General features: G+C 40.8%; 1 protein-coding gene across 2 annotated transcripts in view; it reads left to right on the top strand.

Annotated features, from left to right (window-relative positions):
* The first annotated feature begins 1,141 nt into the window (after positions 1-1,141).
* The window catches only part of tatdn1 (TatD DNase domain containing 1), a 16,237-nt gene continuing 3,514 nt past the window's right edge, over positions 1,142-13,864 (top strand). The window contains exons 1-6 of one of the 2 annotated variants that reach the window (XM_082186570.1): positions 1,142-1,252; positions 1,416-1,481; positions 1,688-1,737; positions 2,463-2,526; positions 2,613-2,756; positions 2,909-2,951. In XM_082186570.1, the coding sequence (XP_082042696.1) occupies positions 1,174-1,252; positions 1,416-1,481; positions 1,688-1,737; positions 2,463-2,526; positions 2,613-2,756; positions 2,909-2,951 (446 nt within the window). In that variant the 5' untranslated portion in view covers positions 1,142-1,173. Of the gene's footprint in view, positions 1,253-1,415; positions 1,482-1,687; positions 1,748-2,433; positions 2,527-2,612; positions 2,757-2,908; positions 2,952-13,864 lie in introns of both variants that reach the window. The other variant, XM_082186569.1, reaches the window with a different exon arrangement.

The raw sequence follows: 13,864 nt of genomic DNA, 5'->3' as shown, positions 1-13,864 counted from the left end.
CTCTACTGTATTTACATCATCTGTACTGACATTACATCATTATATATGTACACGATTTGTGGTGCTCAATAATAATAATAAAAATGTAGCAATAATCTGAACCACTGAAAGAAATCAAATAATTTCAACACATTTAAAGTCCAGAAAAGGTGAATATCACTGTCACACATGTTGTCTTATATCTTTACTGTAGTTTTCATTTCAGTATCCAGATGAACCACACACACACACACACACACACACGCAAGCACGCACACGCACGCACGCACGCACGCACACACAGTCTCTCTCTCTCTCTCTCTCTCTCTCTCTCTCTCTCTCTCTCTCTCTCACACACACACACACGCACACACACACACACACACACACATGAATGAATGAGTCGCAGAGAAATGCACATTTAAATACAATGTATTGTTATTAGACAGACAGACAGACAGACAGACAGACAGACAGACAGACAGACAGATAGATAGATAGATAGATAGATAGATAGATAGATAGATAGATAGATAGATAGTTTGTCCTCCAGGTGGCGCTCGATCCACATTTAAAAACCTGGACTGTTTTTTTGGCCAGTGTAAAATAAAATAAAAATACATAAATACATTTGAAAATAAGTTAAATAAATAAATAATTATATTTGATTTAAGAATGACACACAGTTCAGTACTATGGTGGTTAGACAAGTAATATTACACATATTTATGAGATTAATTTTTCACAGTATCAATTGTGTCATACAAATACAAAGTAGCCTTTTAAAGTTTAGGATGTTGGTCCATCGCACGAGGATGATCATATTTGATAAAAAAAAAAATCTAAAACATAAAAAAAAAAAAACGCATTGGAGAATACAATTGTTAAAATATATTTATTCCATTCTGATATTTAATGTAAATCTGCCGCAGCTTTCTCTCCTCTGATTGGTCCATTCTGAGCAACGCTGAGGAAAGTAACAGAAATACGTGACATCAGTCTACACGCAATTTAGACAACTGACTGAATTTAGAATAGCACACTACTGTACTGTCTCTGCCATATGAATAAGTATGCTAGTATGCCATTCAAATTCAACCTAGAATTATTACTTTTTTAGACCATCGATCCTCCAACTAGAGATTCTTCCGGGTCGCGAAGCCCCGCCCACTCGACCACGTGTCTGTCGTGTTTATGGGCGCGTTGAGAAGCGCGTGCAGGTTTTATTTCTCCACTTCTGCAAAAATCACAATGGCAAACTTCAGATTCATAGGTGAGAGATTAATATTATGTGTCTGATCATTTAAGAAATGATCTTTCAGCAGAAGGACTGAAACATGAAGGTTTATGACACTGTCACTCATAAAGAAACACATGTAACGTTACTGTGGTTTTTGTAAAAGCTCTTATGAACACAATATCGGTCTTGTCTGCAGATATTGGCATCAATCTGACAGACTCGATGTTCAGAGGAGTCTATAGAGGAACTCAGAAACATGAAGGTAATGATGATATGAAAACTCATTGCTATTAAAAATGAAGAATATACACTCACTGGCCACTTTATTAGGTACACTTGCTTTCCAAGTGATACGGGATGAATGTAGGGCAGATCTTCTCCATGATGAGTGTATTGTCACACACTTTATACGCGTGTCATGTTGTTTCAGAGCAGATCACAGTGTGTGACGTCTGTTGTGTGTCTCAGATGATTTTCCTCAGGTCATCGAGAGAGCGCTGAAGGTCGGCGTGCAGAAGGTCAGCAAAGGTCATCATCATCATCCATAAATGATATTTGAGAAAAAAGTTTCCTGTTTCCTGTTTTTTTCCCCTCAATATTTCCTCCATATTTCCAGTGTCCTAGACGTTTCCTTCTTTTTTTCAATATTTCCTCTGTGTTTCCTCCGTGTTTCCTTCGTGTTTTCTTCGCTTGTCCTCCATATTTTCTCAGTGATTTTTTCGTGTTTCTTATTTTTCCTCCATATTTCCTGTTTTCATCGGTTCTCATCAGTGTTTTCATCAGTTTCCTCTGTGTTTTCTCAGTGTTTCTTCTGTTTTCTCCATATTTCCTGAGTTTCCTTCGTGTTTTCCTCAGTGTTTCCTCTGTGATTTCATCAGTTTACTTTGTTTCTTTTGTGTTTTCTCCATATTTCTTCCATATTTCCTCCATGTTTCCTCAGTTTCTTTTGTTTCCTCTATATTTCCTCAGTGTTTCTTTTGTTTCCTCTATATGTACTTTGTGTTTTCCTCAGAATTTCCTTTGTGTTTCATTCATGTGTCTTCAGTGTGTCTTCAGTGTGTCCTCAGTGTTTCTTCTTTGTTTACTTTGTGTTTCCTCCATGTTTCCTCCATATTTTTTCTGTTTCTTCTGTGTTTCCTCCATATTTTCCTCAGTGTTTCCTCAGTGTGTTCAGTAAAGGTCCTCAGCATCATTAATAAGTGTAATCTGAGCAGGAATGAGGTTGATCCTGATGTTTCCTCAGTTCATCATCACTGGAGGATCCCTGGAGGACAGCAGAGAAGCGCTCAGACTCGCTCAGACCCGAGGTAACATCACTCCATGCGGGATCACTGCAGATCTACAGGCACGCAGTGTAATGTGTGTGTGTGTGTGTGTGTGTGTGTGTGTGTAGAGGGGTTCTTCAGCACGGTGGGCTGTCACCCGACCCGCTGTTCTGAGTTCGACTCGCTGGGCTCGGATCAGTACCTGTCGTCTCTGCTGGATCTGAGTCTCAGTAACAAACAGAAGGTGGTCGCTGTGGGAGAGTGTGGCCTCGGTAAACCATCATGACAATCCTTAGGGAAATATATCACATTTACTGATTTCCTGACAATGTAGAACTATCCAAGTGAACAATTAATTAATCAGATGTAGTTAATGATCATCAGTTGATCTGTTTAGCTGGTTTTCTCTTCCAATGCTTCACAGATTTTGACCGGTTGGAGTTTTGTCCCAGAGAAACTCAACTGAAGTGAGTGTTTGTCCGACATTAAAGCTGTTTTTTTTTTGCTGATGTTGTGATGTTGATCTCGTGTGTTTGTGGTGATGTGATGTTGTGTGTTTGTGGTGATGTGATGTTGTGTGTTTGTGGTGATGTTGATCACGTGTGTTTGTGGTGATGTGATGTTGTGTGTTTGTGGTGATGTTGATCTCGTGTGTTTGTGGTGATGTGATGTTGTGTGTTTGTGGTGATGTGATGTTGTGTGTTTGTGGTGATGTGATGTTGTGTGTTTGTGGTGATGTGATGGTGTGTGTTTGTGGTGATGTGATGTTGTGTGTTTGTGGTGATGTGATGTGTGTTTGTGGTGATGTGATGGTGTGTGTTTGTTGTGATGTTGATCACGTGTGTTTGTGGTGATGTGATGTTGTGTGTTTGTGGTGATGTGATGTTGTGTGTTTGTGGTGATGTGATGTTGTGTGTTTGTGGTGATGTGATGTTGTGTGTTTGTGGTGATGTGATGGTGTGTGTTTGTTGTGATGTGATGGTGTGTGTTTGTGGTGATGTTGATCACGTGTGTTTGTGGTGATGTGATGTTGTGTGTTTGTGGTGATGTGATGTTGTGTGTTTGTGGTGATGTGATGTTGTGTGTTTGTGGTGATGTGATGGTGTGTGTTTGTTGTGATGTGATGTTGTGTGTTTGTGGTGATGTTGATCACGTGTGTTTGTGGTGATGTGATGTTGTGTGTTTGTGGTGATGTGATGTTGTGTGTTTGTGGTGATGTGATGTTGTGTGTTTGTGGTGATGTGATGGTGTGTGTTTGTGGTGATGTGATGGTGTGTGTTTGTGGTGATGTGATGTTGTGTGTTTGTGGTGATGTGATGTTGTGTGTTTGTGGTGATGTGATGTTGTGTGTTTGTGGTGATGTGATGGTGTGTGTTTGTGGTGATGTGAAGTTGTGTGTTTGTGGTGATGTGATGTTGTGTGTTTGTGGTGATGTTGATCACGTGTGTTTGTGGTGATGTGATGTTGTGTGTTTGTGGTGATGTGATGTTGTGTGTTTGTGGTGATGTGATGGTGTGTGTTTGTTGTGATGTGATGTTGTGTGTTTGTGGTGATGTTGATCTCGTGTGTTTGTGGTGATGTGATGTTGTGTGTTTGTGGTGATGTGATGTTGTGTGTTTGTGGTGATGTGATGTTGTGTGTTTGTGGTGATGTGATGGTGTGTGTTTGTTGTGATGTTGATCACGTGTGTTTGTGGTGATGTTGATCACGTGTGTTTATGGTGATGTTGATCACGTGTGTTTATGGTGATGTTGATCTCGTGTGTTTGTGGTGATGTGATGTTGTGTGTTTGTGGTGATGTTGATCACGTGTGTTTGTGGTGATGTTGATCACGTGTGTTTATGGTGATGTTGATCACGTGTGTTTATGGTGATGTTGATCTCGTGTGTTTGTGGTGATGTGATGTTGTGTGTTTGTGGTGATTTTGATCTCGTGTGTTTGTGGTGATGTTGATCTCGTGTGTTTGTGGTGATGTGATGTTGTGTGTTTGTGGTGATGTTGATCTCGTGTGTTTGTGGTGATGTTGATCACGTGTGTTTATGGTGATGCTGATCTCGTGTGTTTGTGGTGATGTGATGTTGTGTGTTTGTGGTGATGTTGATCACGTGTGTTTGTGGTGATGTTGATCACGTGTGTTTATGGTGATGTTGATCTCGTGTGTTTGTGGTGATGTGATGTTGTGTGTTTGTGGTGATGTTGATCTCGTGTGTTTGTGGTGATGTTGATCTCGTGTGTTTGTGGTGATGTTATGGTGTGTGTTTGTGGTGATGTGATGTTGTGTGTTTGTGGTGATGTGATGTTGTGTGTTTGTGGTGATGTGATGTTGTGTGTTTGTGGTGATGTGATGTTGTGTGTTTGTGGTGATGTGATGGTGTGTGTTTGTGGTGATGTGATGTTGTGTGTTTGTGGTGATGTGATGTGTGTTTGTGGTGATGTGATGGTGTGTGTTTGTTGTGATGTGATGTTGTGTGTTTGTGGTGATGTTGATCTCGTGTGTTTGTGGTGATGTGATGTGTGTTTGTGGTGATGTGATGTTGTGTGTTTGTGGTGATGTGATGTTGTGTGTTTGTGGTGATGTGATGGTGTGTGTTTGTGGTGATGTGATGGTGTGTGTTTGTTGTGATGTGATGTTGTGTGTTTGTGGTGATGTTGATCTCGTGTGTTTGTGGTGATGTGATGTTGTGTGTTTGTGGTGATGTGATGGTGTGTGTTTGTTGTGATGTGTGTTTGTGGTGATGTTGATCTCGTGTGTTTGTGGTGATGTGATGTTGTGTGTTTGTGGTGATGTGATGTTGTGTGTTTGTGGTGATGTGATGGTGTGTGTTTGTGGTGATGTGATGGTGTGTGTTTGTTGTGATGTTGATCACGTGTGTTTGTGGTGATGTGATGTTGTGTGTTTGTGGTGATGTGATGTTGTGTGTTTGTGGTGATGTGATGTTGTGTGTTTGTGGTGATGTGATGGTGTGTGTTTGTTGTGATGTGATGTGTGTTTGTGGTGATGTTGATCACGTGTGTTTGTGGTGATGTGATGTTGTGTGTTTGTGGTGATGTGATGTTGTGTTGATGTGATGTTGTGTGTTTGTGGTGATGTGATGTTGTGTGTTTGTGGTGATGTGATGTTGTGTGTTTGTGGTGATGTGATGTTGTGTGTTTGTGGTGATGTGATGTTGTGTGTTTGTGGTGATGTGATGTTGTGTGTTTGTGGTGATGTGATGGTGTGTGTTTGTTGTGATGTGATGTTGTGTGTTTGTGGTGATGTTGATCACGTGTGTTTGTGGTGATGTGATGTTGTGTGTTTGTGGTGATGTGATGTTGTGTGTTTGTGGTGATGTTGATCACGTGTGTTTGTGGTGATGTTGATCACGTGTGTTTGTGGTGATGTTGATCTCGTGTGTTTGTGGTGATGTGATGTCGTGTGTTTGTGGTGATGTGATGTTGTGTGTTTGTGGTGATGTGGATCTCGTGTGTTTGTGGTGATGTGATGTCGTGTGTTTGTGGTGATGTGATGTTGTGTGTTTGTGGTGATGTGATGTTGTGTGTTTGTGGTGATGTGATGTTGTGTGTTTGTGGTGATGTTGATCTCGTGTGTTTGTGGTGATGTTGATCTCGTGTGTTTGTGGTGATGTGATGTTGTGTGTTTGTGGTGATGTGATGTTGTGTGTTTGTGGTGATGTGATGTTGTGTGTTTGTGGTGATGTGATGTTGTGTGTTTGTGGTGATGTGATGTTGTGTGTTTGTGGTGATGTGATGTTGTGTGTGTGTGGTGATGTGATGTTGTGTGTTTGTGGTGATGTTGATCTCGTGTGTTTGTGGTGATGTTGATCTCGTGTGTTTGTGGTGATGTTATGGTGTGTGTTTGTGGTGATGTGATGTTGTGTGTTTGTGGTGATGTGATGTTGTGTGTTTGTGGTGATGTGATGTTGTGTGTTTGTGGTGATGTGATGTTGTGTGTTTGTGGTGATGTGATGGTGTGTGTTTGTGGTGATGTGATGTTGTGTGTTTGTGGTGATGTGATGTGTGTTTGTGGTGATGTGATGGTGTGTGTTTGTTGTGATGTGATGTTGTGTGTTTGTGGTGATGTTGATCTCGTGTGTTTGTGGTGATGTGATGTGTGTTTGTGGTGATGTGATGTTGTGTGTTTGTGGTGATGTGATGTTGTGTGTTTGTGGTGATGTGATGGTGTGTGTTTGTTGTGATGTGATGTTGTGTGTTTGTGGTGATGTTGATCTCGTGTGTTTGTGGTGATGTGATGTTGTGTGTTTGTGGTGATGTGATGGTGTGTGTTTGTTGTGATGTGATGTGTGTTTGTGGTGATGTTGATCTCGTGTGTTTGTGGTGATGTGATGTTGTGTGTTTGTGGTGATGTGATGTTGTGTGTTTGTGGTGATGTGATGGTGTGTGTTTGTTGTGATGTTGATCACGTGTGTTTGTGGTGATGTGATGTTGTGTGTTTGTGGTGATGTGATGTTGTGTGTTTGTGGTGATGTGATGTTGTGTGTTTGTGGTGATGTGATGGTGTGTGTTTGTTGTGATGTGATGTGTGTTTGTGGTGATGTTGATCACGTGTGTTTGTGGTGATGTGATGTTGTGTGTTTGTGGTGATGTGATGTTGTGTTGATGTGATGTTGTGTGTTTGTGGTGATGTGATGTTGTGTGTTTGTGGTGATGTGATGTTGTGTGTTTGTGGTGATGTGATGTTGTGTGTTTGTGGTGATGTGATGTTGTGTGTTTGTGGTGATGTGATGGTGTGTGTTTGTTGTGATGTGATGTTGTGTGTTTGTGGTGATGTTGATCACGTGTGTTTGTGGTGATGTGATGTTGTGTGTTTGTGGTGATGTGATGTTGTGTGTTTGTGGTGATGTTGATCACGTGTGTTTGTGGTGATGTTGATCTCGTGTGTTTGTGGTGATGTGATGTTGTGTGTTTGTGGTGATGTGATGTTGTGTGTTTGTGGTGATGTGATGTTGTGTGTTTGTGGTGATGTGATGTTGTGTGTTTGTGGTGATGTGATGTTGTGTGTTTGTGGTGATGTTGATCTCGTGTGTTTGTGGTGATGTTGATCTCGTGTGTTTGTGGTGATGTGATGTTGTGTGTTTGTGGTGATGTGATGTTGTGTGTTTGTGGTGATGTGATGTTGTGTGTTTGTGGTGATGTGATGTTGTGTGTTTGTGGTGATGTGATGGTGTGTGTTTGTTGTGATGTGATGTTGTGTGTTTGTGGTGATGTTGATCTCGTGTGTTTGTGGTGATGTGATGTTGTGTGTTTGTGGTGATGTGATGTTGTGTGTTTGTGGTGATGTGATGGTGTGTGTTTGTTGTGATGTTGATCACGTGTGTTTGTGGTGATGTGATGTTGTGTGTTTGTGGTGATGTGATGTTGTGTGTTTGTGGTGATGTGATGTTGTGTGTTTGTGGTGATGTGATGTTGTGTGTTTGTGGTGATGTGATGTTGTGTGTTTGTGGTGATGTGATGGTGTGTGTTTGTTGTGATGTGATGGTGTGTGTTTGTGGTGATGTTGATCACGTGTGTTTGTTGTGATGTGATGTTGTGTGTTTGTGGTGATGTGATGTTGTGTGTTTGTGGTGATGTGATGGTGTGTGTTTGTGGTGATGTGAAGTTGTGTGTTTGTGGTGATGTGATGTTGTGTGTTTGTGGTGATGTTGATCACGTGTGTTTGTGGTGATGTGATGTTGTGTGTTTGTGGTGATGTGATGTTGTGTGTTTGTGGTGATGTGATGGTGTGTGTTTGTTGTGATGTGATGTTGTGTGTTTGTGGTGATGTTGATCTCGTGTGTTTGTGGTGATGTGATGTTGTGTGTTTGTGGTGATGTGATGTTGTGTGTTTGTGGTGATGTGATGTTGTGTGTTTGTGGTGATGTGATGGTGTGTGTTTGTTGTGATGTTGATCACGTGTGTTTGTGGTGATGTTGATCACGTGTGTTTATGGTGATGTTGATCACGTGTGTTTGTGGTGATGTTGATCTCGTGTGTTTGTGGTGATGTGATGTTGTGTGTTTGTGGTGATGTTGATCACGTGTGTTTGTGGTGATGTTGATCACGTGTGTTTATGGTGATGTTGATCACGTGTGTTTATGGTGATGTTGATCACGTGTGTTTATGGTGATGTTGATCTCGTGTGTTTGTGGTGATGTGATGTTGTGTGTTTGTGGTGATGTTGATCTCGTGTGTTTGTGGTGATGTTGATCACGTGTGTTTATGGTGATGTTGATCTCGTGTGTTTGTGGTGATGTGATGTTGTGTGTTTGTGGTGATGTTGATCTCGTGTGTTTGTGGTGATGTTGATCACGTGTGTTTGTGGTGATGTGATGTTGTGTGTTTGTGGTGATTTTGATCTCGTGTGTTTGTGGTGATGTTGATCACGTGTGTTTATGGTGATGCTGATCTCGTGTGTTTGTGGTGATGTGATGTTGTGTGTTTGTGGTGATGTTGATCTCGTGTGTTTGTGGTGATGTGATGTTGTGTGTTTGTGGTGATGTTGATCTCGTGTGTTTGTGGTGATGTTGATCTCGTGTGTTTGTGGTGATGTTATGGTGTGTGTTTGTGGTGATGTGATGTTGTGTGTTTGTGGTGATGTTGATCACGTGTGTTTGTGGTGATGTTGATCACGTGTGTTTGTGGTGATGTTGATCTCGTGTGTTTGTGGTGATGTGATATTGTGTGTTTGTGGTGATGTGATGTTGTGTGTTTGTGGTGATGTGATGTTGTGTGTTTGTGGTGATGTTGATCTTGTGTGTTTGTGGTGATGTGATGTTGTGTGTTTGTGGTGATGTGATGTTGTGTGTTTGTGGTGATGTTGATCTCGTGTGTTTGTGGTGATGTGATGTTGTGTGTTTGTGGTGATGTGATCTCGTGTGTTTGTGGTGATGTGATGTTGTGTGTTTGTGGTGATGTGATGGTGTGTGTTTGTTGTGATGTGATGTGTGTTTGTGGTGATGTTGATCTCGTGTGTTTGTGGTGATGTGATGTTGTGTGTTTGTGGTGATGTGATGTTGTGTGTTTGTGGTGATGTGATGTTGTGTGTTTGTGGTGATGTGATGGTGTGTGTTTGTTGTGATGTGATGTTGTGTGTTTGTGGTGATGTTGATCTCGTGTGTTTGTGGTGATGTGATGTTGTGTGTTTGTGGTGATGTGATGTTGTGTGTTTGTGGTGATGTGATGGTGTGTGTTTGTTGTGATGTTGATCACGTGTGTTTGTGGTGATGTAATGTTGTGTGTTTGTGGTGATGTGGTGTGTTTGTGGTGATGTTGATCACGTGTGTTTGTGGTGATGTTGATCACGTGTGTTTGTGGTGATGTTGATCTCGTGTGTTTGTGGTGATGTGATATTGTGTGTTTGTGGTGATGTGATGTTGTGTGTTTGTGGTGATGTGATGTTGTGTGTTTGTGGTGATGTTGATCTTGTGTGTTTGTGGTGATGTGATGTTGTGTGTTTGTGGTGATGTGATGTTGTGTGTTTGTGGTGATGTTGATCTCGTGTGTTTGTGGTGATGTGATGTTGTGTGTTTGTGGTGATGTGATCTCGTGTGTTTGTGGTGATGTGATGTTGTGTGTTTGTGGTGATGTGATGGTGTGTGTTTGTTGTGATGTGATGTTGTGTGTTTGTGGTGATGTTGATCTCGTGTGTTTGTGGTGATGTGATGTTGTGTGTTTGTGGTGATGTGATGTTGTGTGTTTGTGGTGATGTGATGTTGTGTGTTTGTGGTGAGGTGATGGTGTGTGTTTGTTGTGATGTGATGTTGTGTGTTTGTGGTGATGTTGATCTCGTGTGTTTGTGGTGATGTGATGTTGTGTGTTTGTGGTGATGTGATGTTGTGTGTTTGTGGTGATGTGATGGTGTGTGTTTGTTGTGATGTTGATCACGTGTGTTTGTGGTGATGTAATGTTGTGTGTTTGTGGTGATGTGATGTTGTGTGTTTATGGTGATGTTGATCTCGTGTGTTTGTGGTGATGTGATGTTGTGTGTTTGTGGTGATGTGATGTTGTGTGTTTGTGGTGATGTGATGTTGTGTGTTTGTGGTGATGTGATGGTGTGTGTTTGTGGTGATGTTGATCTCGTGTGTTTGTTGTGATGTGATGTTGTGTGTTTGTGGTGATGTGATGTTGTGTGTTTGTGGTGATGTGATGTTGTGTGTTTATGGTGATGTTGATCTCGTGTGTTTGTGGTGATGTGATGTTGTGTGTTTGTGGTGATGTGATGGTGTGTGTTTGTGGTGATGTTGATCTCGTGTGTTTGTGGTGATTTGATGTTGTGTGTTTGTGGTGATGTGATGTTGTGTGTTTGTGGTGATGTGATGTTGTGTGTTTGTGGTGATGTTGATCTCGTGTGTTTGTGGTGATGTGATGTTGTGTGTTTGTGGTGATGTGATGGTGTGTGTTTGTGGTGATGTTGATCTCGTGTGTTTGTGGTGATGTGATGTTGTGTGTTTGTGGTGATGTTGATCTTGTGTGTTTGTGGTGATGTGATGTTGTGTGTTTGTGGTGATGTTGATCTCGTGTGTTTGTGGTGATGTGATGTTGTGTGTTTGTGGTGATGTGATGGTGTGTGTTTGTGGTGATGTTGATCTCGTGTGTTTGTTGTGATGTGATGTTGTGTGTTTGTGGTGATGTGATGTTGTGTGTTTGTGGTGATGTGATGTTGTGTGTTTGTGGTGATGTTGATCTCGTGTGTTTGTGGTGATTTTGATCTCGTGTGTTTGTGGTGATGTGATGTTGTGTGTTTGTGGTGATGTGATGGTGTGTGTTTGTGGTGATGTGATGTTGTGTGTTTGTGGTGATGTGATGGTGTGTGTTTGTGGTGATGTGATGTTGTGTGTTTGTGGTGATGTTGATCACGTGTGTTTGTGGTGATGTGATGTTGTGTGTTTGTGGTGATGTTGATCACGTGTGTTTGTGGTGATGTGATGTTGTGTGTTTGTGGTGATGTGATGTTGTGTGTTTGTGGTGATGTGATGGTGTGTGTTTGTTGTGATGTGATGTTGTGTGTTTGTTGTGATGTTGATCACGTGTGTTTGTGGTGATGTGATGTTGTGTGTTTGTGGTGATGTGATGTTGTGTGTTTGTGGTGATGTTGATCTCGTGTGTTTGTGGTGATGTGATGTTGTGTGTTTGTGGTGATGTGATGTTGTGTGTTTGTGGTGATGTTGATCTCGTGTGTTTGTGGTGATGTTGATCTTGTGTGTTTGTGGTGATGTGATGTTGTGTGTTTGTGGTGATGTGATGGTGTGTGTTTGTGGTGATGTGATGTTGTGTGTTTGTGGTGATGTTGATCACGTGTGTTTGTGGTGATGTGATGTTGTGTGTTTGTGGTGATGTTGATCACGTGTGTTTGTGGTGATGTGATGTTGTGTGTTTGTGGTGATGTGATGTTGTGTGTTTGTGGTGATGTGATGGTGTGTGTTTGTGGTGATGTGATGTTGTGTGTTTGTGGTGATGTGACGGTGTGTGTTTGTGGTGATGTGATGGTGTGTGTGGTGATGTGATGTTGTGTGTTTGTGGTGATGTTGATCTCGTGTGTTTGTGGTGATGTGATGTTGTGTGTTTGTGGTGATGTGACGGTGTGTGTTTGTGGTGATGTGATGGTGTGTGTTTGTGGTGATGTGATGTGTGTTTGTGGTGATGTTGATCTCGTGTGTTTGTGGTGATGTGATGTTGTGTGTTTGTGGTGATGTGATGTTGTGTGTTTGTGGTGATGTGATGTTGTGTGTTTGTGGTGATGTGATGGTGTGTGTTTGTGGTGATGTGATGGTGTGTGTGTTTGTGGTGATGAGATGGTGTGTGTTTGTGGTGATGTGATGTTGTGTGTTTGTGGTGATGTGATGGTGTGTGTTTGTTGTGATGTTGTGTGTTTGTGGTGATGTGATGATGTGTGTTTGTGGTGATGTGATGGTGTGTGTTTGTGGTGATGTGATGTTGTGTGTTTGTGGTGATGTGATGGCAGAGGTGGAAAGAGTAATAAAATATTCTACTCAAGTAAAAGTACTACTACTTGAATAAAATTTTACTTAAGTACAAGTAAAATTACTGGTCTAAAAAATTACTCAAGTAAAAGTAAAAAGTAGCTCATTTAAAATGTACTTAGAGTAAAAGTTACTGAGTAACTTTTTTAACAGCGGGGGTTTCTCCCGTGTAGGGTTGTAATGGTATGAGATTTTCACAGTATGATATTGTCTCAGAAAATATTACGGTTTATGGTATTAAAGGGATAGTTCACTCAAAAATGAAAATTAGCCCATGACTTATTCACCCTTAAGTCATCAGGTGTATATGACTTTCTTTTTTCAGACAAATACAATCAGAGTTATGTTAAAAAAAAAGTCCTTTAAAGTGCATCTACTCATCATAAAAGTACTCTGAGGGGTTAATAAAGGCCTTCTAAAGCGAAGCAATGAGTTTTCCTCATAAAAAAAAAAATCCATATTTAATATGTTACAATGTACAATTCTAGCTTCCGGCCACACAGCCATACGGAGTCTACTTGCGTCTAAAACACAACTTGCGTAACTTATGACGTTGAAGTAGCGTTGTGTAGCGTAAATATCAGCAGTACGTCTCATTACTCGCATAAATTGCGCTTTAGAGCCGGAAGCTATAGTAAATATGGATATTTTTCTTACACAAACTCGTTGCTTTGCTTCAGAATCCCTTTATTAACCTCCCATAGCCATGTGGAGCACTTTTATGATGGATGGGTTAACTATTATGATGGACAGATGCACTTTTATAATAGATAGATGCACTTTTATAATAGATAGATGCACTTTTATGATGCATAGAAGCACTTTTATGGACTTCAAAACAGAAACGGCCATTCACTGCCATTATAATAATTTTTTTTTATATAACTCCAATTGTATTAGTCTTAAAGTAGAATATCATATACACCTAGGATGACTTAAGGGTGAGTAAATAATGGGCTAATTTCCATTTTTGGGTGAAAAAATATATTCCTTAAATAATATTTTTTATTATTATTCATATTATTGTTATTATTTTGATAAGTATGTTCTATTGTAGGCCTACAATAGTAACATATTTCTGATATTAATTTCTCCTAGTTAAACCAAATTTTTATTTTGACGGGTAGTGAAGATCTGTTTCAGCAGAGTGTATTATGCGTTCTCTCAGAGCAGCTCTCTAAATGTTCATTCATTAAATCATGTCCTCATATTGTTTGTTAGACGCCGAAAACACAACGAGCATCAGGCATACTTGAGTATGCAGTAGACAAACCGGAGCAGCTCGTTCACACAGGCACACAGAACATTTACACAGCAGTCTTTTTGCGCTTTGAGACCATGTCGCGATTGGATTGATTGCACAGCTATAATTTCAATTTATTCATATGGCCTACATCATTGCG

The sequence above is a fragment of the Leuciscus leuciscus genome (genome assembly GCF_965113295.1).
Source record: "Leuciscus leuciscus genome assembly, chromosome: 12".
Classification (NCBI taxonomy): Eukaryota; Metazoa; Chordata; class Actinopteri; order Cypriniformes; family Leuciscidae; genus Leuciscus; species Leuciscus leuciscus.
Note: the sequence above shows the minus strand (reverse complement) of the source record. Positions and strands in the feature narration are given on the sequence as shown.